Here is a 7,630-nt window from a genome sequence, read left to right as displayed (position 1 = left end):
ATCTTATTAAAAATAAAAATTGATTCCAGTTCTTTGCTAGATCTTATAAACTGGTGATACGGAGATGAATCAAACATGGGACTTGCCTACATGGAGACGCTGTCTGGTGTCTTTGTGCTTGAGGGACACCCACTGCCTTAGCCCTTCAGGTGTTCTGATATGCAGTCCCACTGAATCTAGCCACCCGATATATTAGGTGTGCCCAGGGACATACAAAAGGATTTGGATGGAGAAGTCATATAGGCTGTGTCCTGGGTCTGTTGCTGGTGCCCCAGCTGCTGTGACTTTATTCGGGTGCATTGCCCCACCCTGTCACTTTGAGGAAAGCCCTCTTCACATCTTTGTTCCTCAGGCTGTAGATGATGGGGTTGAGGAAGGCAGAGATGACGTTGTAGAACAGAGCCAGCTTCTTGTCCTCTTCTGGGGAGGCCTCCGATCCAGGTCTCATGTACATAACCATACATGGAATAGAGAACATGGTGACCACAGTGATGTGGGAGGCACAGGTGGAAAAGGCCTTGAGTCGCCCTTGGGATGAGTGGATTCTCAAGACGGCAGCAAATATATTGATGTAGACAATGATGATGAGGGAGAGTGGGACCATCAGAAGGATGAAGCCCAAGATGAAGTCCACCTGGTCATTGAGAGATGTGTCTGCACAGGCTAACTTCAAGACTGCAGGTACTTCACAGAAGAAGTGATTTATCTCATTGGGTCCACAATAGGGAAGAATCATAGCAGAGACGGTGTATATCAGGGCACAACTAGTACCCCAGAATCCACAGAAGGCCACCATTAACCCACACAGCAAAGGGCTCATGATGACATTATACCTCAGGGGGTGGCAAATGGCTACATACCTGTCATAAGCCATGATTGCAAAAAGCCAAGACTCAGTGATACCTAGCATCAGAAAGATGTACATCTGGGCCACACATCCAACGTAAGAAATGGTCTTTTTCTTGGAAACCAGATGTACTAGCATCTGGGGCACTGTGGTGGTGACATACCCCATATCCAGAATGGATAGGACACTAAGGAAAAAATACATGGGTGTGTGGAGGCGGGAGTCCTTGCATATCAAGGTGATAATGAGCCCATTTCCCAGAAGGGTGACAAGGTAGAGGAAAAGGAAAACGCTGAACAGAATAACATTTATCTTTGTGTTGCCAGAGAATCCTAAAAGAATAAACTCAGTAAGAGAGCTGCGGTTTCCCAAAAGGAAGTCCTGCATCCTTCTCCTGGTGTAGAGAAATAACAGAGTCATGATCCATAAAGTGGAATCTCCAGATTCAAATTCTGCTGGTATTCGAATCAGGAGTGCCAGATACATACCAGTAGCAAAGTAAGTGCATGCCAGGATGATTGCAAAGCCAAATTTTTAAAAGAATTTCCACTTGATATGAAACAGCATGTCAATATTGTATTATTTAATCCTAATTTATCTTGAGATCCCAAATAACAAACTCTGCTTTTCAAAATGTAGAACTTGCAAAAAGAGCATATAAGCCTATTTGTTTTACTTCATGAACATGTGTAGTTCATGCAACTTATAAAATATTTTACAGTGGCCAAGCAAAGAATTAGATATCTGTGGATACAGCATTTGCTCTGTTTCATATCAAATGGGGATGTCTGCCCTTCCTTTGAAGCTTCCCCAAAAATGGGCTTCAGCAGAAACACTTGAATACACTAGAACTTTAGAAACACAGTTGTTAGGTATCTGACTTAAGTCTGTAGTATAAAGAAAAGAACTGTTATTTGGAAATAAACTGTGCCCCATGGAGAGTCAAAGTCATGTTTTCCAGTGAGCCACAGGTGGGTCACATAGGAGAGAGAGAGGGAGAGGCAGAGGAGGCACAAAGATTAAAAGAAGAAAAGAGAAGGAAATGGGAGAGGTAAGTTTGGGAAAGGAGCTGAGGAGGAAACACGATAAGTCTAGCCTTGGATTCAAGGAGCTTGTGGGACTCCTTGTATCTGTTGGACTGATGGATCAAAAGCTAAAGAAAATACTCTGGAGATAGGAATCTGCGTGTTATCAGCACTTTTGGAGGAACTGAAGCCATCAGAAGGGATGAGACCACTCAAAGAGAGTGCCTAGAAGAAAACTAACACCAGAACCCTGAAAAGCTCCAGTATTTAAGGACAGGCTTAGAGGAGAATCCAGAGAAGGCAGTACTAAGTGACCAAAGAGGGATGATACAACACAGAAACCCAAGATGAGACAAGGTCTGCAAGGAGAAGGTGGTCTTTGTGGTCAAATGTGTGAGGATATCAAGTAAGACAAGAATCTTAAAAGTTGTCTATCACTTTTAGCAACAAAGAGGCTTTGGGAGAATAGTTGCAACAGACGTCTATTAATACATGAAGTAGGTTAAAAGAAGCCAAGTATAGGCGGGATTTCTAAGATTTTTGAACCAGGTGGAAAGGAGGTGTAAGTCGCGAACTAGATGGTGAAATACAGTATTTTACATTGTAAGGATTTTGGCTTGTTCATATGGTAAAGGAAATGGCTAGTTAATAGAGAAATCTAAAATTACAGGGCTATGACAAACTAAATCATGGACCAAGTGTTTAATGAAACAGGAAAACGTGGGATCCAGGCTACAAAAGGAAGGATTGGGCTCAATTTGAGGGAGTGATCCCCTTTCTGTTGTGGTTGGTGGGATGGAGTTAAGAATTTATGTGGTCCGGGGGTGGTCCTAAGGTGGAGGAGGAATAGGACAGGGAGACCACTTTCTCCCCCACAAATTCATCAAAAGAACATTTAAACGCTGAGTAAATTCCACAAAACAACTTCTGAATGCCAGCAGAGGACATCAGGCACCCAGAAAAGCAGCTGATTATCTTCGAAAGGAGGGTCCCTTCCTCCCCACAGCATGACTGAACAAGTGAGCCTAAAAAAGTGTCCCATCGCCCCCTTGTGTCAGGGCCGAAATCAGACGCTAACGAGACCAGCAAACAGAAGAAGCTAAAACAGAGGGAACAGCCTTGGAAGTGACAGATGCAATAGATTAAAACACTGTAGTTAGTACCGACTACATAGGAAGGGGCCTATAGATCTGGAGAAATATAAGCCGGACCAAGGAACTATCCGAAAATGAACTGACCCCACACTGCCCACAAAAACACCAGAGACAATACAGTATACTAACGCATATATATGGAATTTAGAAAGATGGTAACAATAACCCTGTGTACGAGACAGCAAAAGAGACACTGATGTATAGATCAGTCTTATGGACTCTGTGGGAGAGGGAGAGGGTGGGGAGATTTGGGAGAATGGCATTGAAACATGTATAATATCATGTATGAAACGAGTCGCCAGTCCAGGTTCAATGCACGATACTGGATGCTTGGGGCTGGTGCACTGGGACGACCCAGAGGGAGGGTATGGGGAGGGAGGAGGGAGGAGGGTTCAGGATGGGGAACACAGGTATACCTGTGGCGGATTCATTTCGATATTTGGCAAAACTAATACAATATTGTAAAGTTTAAAAATAAAATAAAATTAAAAAAAAAACACACCAGAGAAAGTCCTAGATATATTTTTACTATTTTTACTATCATTCTTTTTATTACTTTTTTAAAAAATTTTAAGTCCTCTATTACTCCTTTAATTTTCATTTTTATAACCTACTATTACTTTGCAAAAAAAAAAAGAGACCCTATTTTTTAAAGGAAACTTCATATATATATTTTTTTATAATTTTTGTGACTTTGGTTTTTATTTTTCCTTTTTTTTCTTTTCTTTAATATTGTATTTTTGAAACTCCAACCTCTACTCTGGATTTTTAATCTTTGCTTTTTGGTATTTGTTATCAATTTTGTACCTTTAAGAACCCAATCTTCAGTACCCATTTTTACTTGGGAGTGAGATTACTGACTTGACTGCTCTCTCCCGCTTTGGACTCTCCTTTTTCTCTACCAGGTCACCTCTATCTGCTCCCTCCCCCTTCTCTTCTCTACCCAACTCTGTGAATCTCTTTGTGGGTTCCAGACGGTGGAGAACACTTAGGGAACTGATTACTGGCTGGATCTGTCTCTCTCCTTTTGATTCCCCTCTTTATCCTCCTGGCCACCTCTGTCTCCTTCCTCCTTCTTCTCTTCCCTGTATAACTCCATGAACATCTCTGAGCGGTCCAGACTGTGGAGCACACATAAGGAAGTGATTATTGGCTAGCTTGCTCTCTCCTCTTTTGATTCCACCTCATCTCATTCGGGTCACCTCTAACTCCCTCCTCTCTCTTCTTTTCTCCATGTAACTCTGTGAACCTCTCTGGGTGTCCCTCACTGTGGAGAAACTTTTCATCTTTAACCTAGATGTTTTATCAACAGTGCTGTATAGATGAAGAAGTCTTGAGGCTACTGTAAAAATAAGACTGAAAACCAGAAGCAGGAGGCTTAAGTCCAAATCCTGAGAACACCAGAGAACTCCTGACTCCAGGGAACATTAATCGACAGGAGTTCATCAAACGCCTCCATACCTACACTGAAACCAAGCACCACCCAAGGCCCAACAAGTTCCAGAGCAAGACATACCAACCAAATTCTCCAGCAACACAGGAACACAGCCCTGAGCTTCAATATACAGGCTGCCCAAAGTCACTCCAAACCCACTGACATCTCATAACTCATTACTGGACACTTCATTGCATGCCAGAGAGAAGAAATCCAGCTCCACCCACCAGAACACCAACACAAGCTTCCCTAACCAAGAAACCTTGACAAGCCACCTGTACAAACCCACACAGAGTGAGGAAACTCCACAATAAAGAGAACTCCACAAACTGCCAGAATACAGAAAGGCCACCCCAAACACAGCAATATAAACAGGATGAAGAGACAGAGGAATATCCAGCAGGTAAAGGAACAGGATAAATGCCCACCAAACCAAACAAAAGAGGAAGAGATAGGGAATCTACCTGATAAAGAATTCTGAATAATGATAGTGAAAATGATCCAAAATCTTGAAATCAAAATGGAATCACAGATAAATAGCCTGGAGACAAGGATTGAGAAGATGCAAGAAAGGTTTAACAAGGACCTAGAAGAAATAAAAAAGAGTCAGTGTACAATGAATAATGCAATAAATGAGATCAAAAACACTCTGGAGGGAACAAATAGTAGAATAAAGGAGGAAGAAGATAGGATTAGTGAAGTAGAAGATAGAATGGTAGAAATAAATGAATCAGAGAGGAAAAGAGAAAAATGAATTAAAAGGAATGAGGACAATCTCAGAGACCTCCAGGACAATGTTAAATGCCCCAACATTTGAATCATAGGAATCCCAGAAGAAGAAGACAAAAAGAAAGACCATGAGAAATACTTGAGGAGATAATAGTTGAAAATTTCCCTAAAATGGTGAAGGAAATAATCACCCAAGTCCAAGAAACCCAGAGAGCCCCAAACAGGATAAACCCAAGGCAAAACACCACAAGACACATATTAATCAAATTAACAAAGATCAAACTCAAAGAACAAATATTAAAAGCAGCAATGGGAGAACAGCAAATAACACACAAGGGGATTCCCATAAGGATAACAGCTGATCTTTCAATAGAAACTCTTCAGGCCAGGAGGGAATGGCAGGACATACTTAAAGCAATGAAAGAAAATAACCTACAGCCCAGATTACTGTACCCAGCAAGGATCTCATTCAGATAAGAAGGAGAAATCAAAATTTACAGATAAGCAAGAGCTGAGAGAATTCTGCACCACCAAACCAGCTCTCCAACAAATGCTAAAGGATCTTCTCTAGACAGGAAACACAAAAAGGGTGTATAAACTCGAACCCAAAACAATAAAGTGAATGGCAATGGGATCATACTTATCAATAATTACCTTAAATGTAAATGGGTTGAATGCCCCAACCAAAAGACAAAGACTGGCTGAATGGATACAAAAACAAGACCCCTATATATGTTGTCTACAAGAGACCCACCTCAAAACAGGGGACACATACAGACTGAAAGTGAAGGACTGGAAAAAGATATTCCATGCAAATAGAGACCAAAAGAAAGCAGGAGTAGCAATATTCATATCAGATAAAATAGACTTTAAAACAAAGGCTGTGAAAAGAGACAAAGATGGTCACTACATAATGATCAAAGGATCAATCCAAGAAGAAGATATAACAATTATATATATATGTACCCAACATAGGAGCACCACAATATGTAAGACAAATGCTAATAAGTATGAAAGGAGAAATTAACAATAACACAATAATGGTAGGAGACTTTAATACCCCACTCACACCTATGGATAGATGAACTAAACAGAAAATTAACAAGGAACACAAACTTTAAATGAGACAATAGACCAGTTAGACCTAATTGATATCTATAGGACATTTCATCCCAAAACAATGAATTTCACCTTTTTCTCAAGCCCACATGGAAACTTTTCCAGGATAGATCACATCCTGGGCCATAAATCTAGCCTTGGTAAATTAAAAAAAAATTGAAATCATTCCAAGCATCTTTTCTGACCACAATGCAGTAAGATTAGATCTCAATTACAGGAGAAAAACTATTTAAAATTACAACATATGGAGGCTGAACAACACGCTGCTGAATAACCAACAAATCACAGAAGAAATCAAAAAAGAAATCAAAATATGCATATAAATGAATGAAAATGAAAACACAACAACCCAAAACCTGTGGGACACTGTAAAAGCAGTACTAAGGGGAAAGTTCATAGCAATACAATTATACCTGAAGAAACAAGAAAAAAGTCAAATAAATAACCTAACTCTACACCTAAAGCAACTAGAAAAGGAAGAAATGAAGAACCCCAGGGTTAGTAGAAGGAAAGAAATCTTAAAAATTAGGGCAGAAATAAATGCAAAAGAAACAAAAGAGACCATAGCAAAAATCAACAAAGCCAAAAGCTGGTTCTTTGAGAGGATAAATAAAATTGACAAACCATTAGCCAGACTCATCAAGAAACAAAGGGAGAAAAATCAAATCAATAAAATTAGAAATGAAAATGGAGAGATCACAACAGACAACACAGAAATACAAAGGATCACAAGAGACTACTATCAGCAATTATATGCCAATAAAATGGACAACTTAGAAGAAATGGACAAATTCTTAGAAAAATACAACTTTCCAAAACTGAACCAGGAAGAAATAGAAAAATCTTAACAAACCCATCACAAGCATGGAAATTGAAACTGTAATCAGAAATCTTCCAGCAAACAAAAGTCCAGGTCCAGACGGCTTCACAGCTGAATTTTACCAAAAATTTACAGAGGAGCTAACACCTATCCTACTCAAACTCTTCCAGAAAATTGCAGAAGAAGGTAAACTTCCAAATTCATTCTACGAGGCCACCATCACCCTAATACCAACACCTGACAAAGATGCCACAAAAAAAGAAAACTACAGGCCAATATCACTGATGAACATAGATGCAAAAATCCTTAACAAAATTCTAGCAATCAGAATCCAACAACACATTAAAAAGATCATACACCATGACCAAGTGGGCTTTATCCCAGGGATGCAAGGATTCTTCAATATCCGCAAATCAATCAATGTAATACACCACATTAACAAATTGAAAAATAAAAGCCATATGATTATCTCAATAGATGCAGAGAAAGCCTTTGACAAAA

At 39.9% G+C, this 7,630-nt stretch overlaps 1 protein-coding gene across 1 annotated transcript; it reads right to left on the bottom strand.

Moving 5' to 3' along the window:
* Positions 1-286: 286 nt before the first annotated feature.
* Positions 287-1,234, bottom strand: LOC129656274 (olfactory receptor 2A12-like). Its single transcript, XM_055586990.1, has one exon. The coding sequence runs from the start codon at positions 1,232-1,234 to the stop codon at positions 287-289; it is 948 nt and encodes a 315-aa protein (XP_055442965.1).
* Between the last annotated feature and the right edge of the window lie 6,396 nt (positions 1,235-7,630).

Source organism: Bubalus kerabau, chromosome 6 (assembly GCF_029407905.1).
Source record: "Bubalus kerabau isolate K-KA32 ecotype Philippines breed swamp buffalo chromosome 6, PCC_UOA_SB_1v2, whole genome shotgun sequence".
Classification (NCBI taxonomy): Eukaryota; Metazoa; Chordata; class Mammalia; order Artiodactyla; family Bovidae; genus Bubalus; species Bubalus kerabau.
This window is presented reverse-complemented; position numbering and strand designations above follow the sequence as displayed.

Bases quoted from the DNA above. Each gene is read 5' to 3' on its own strand.
- LOC129656274 (XM_055586990.1), bottom strand. From the start codon at position 1,234: ATGCAGGACTTCCTTTTGGGAAACCGCAGCTCTCTTACTGAGTTTATT.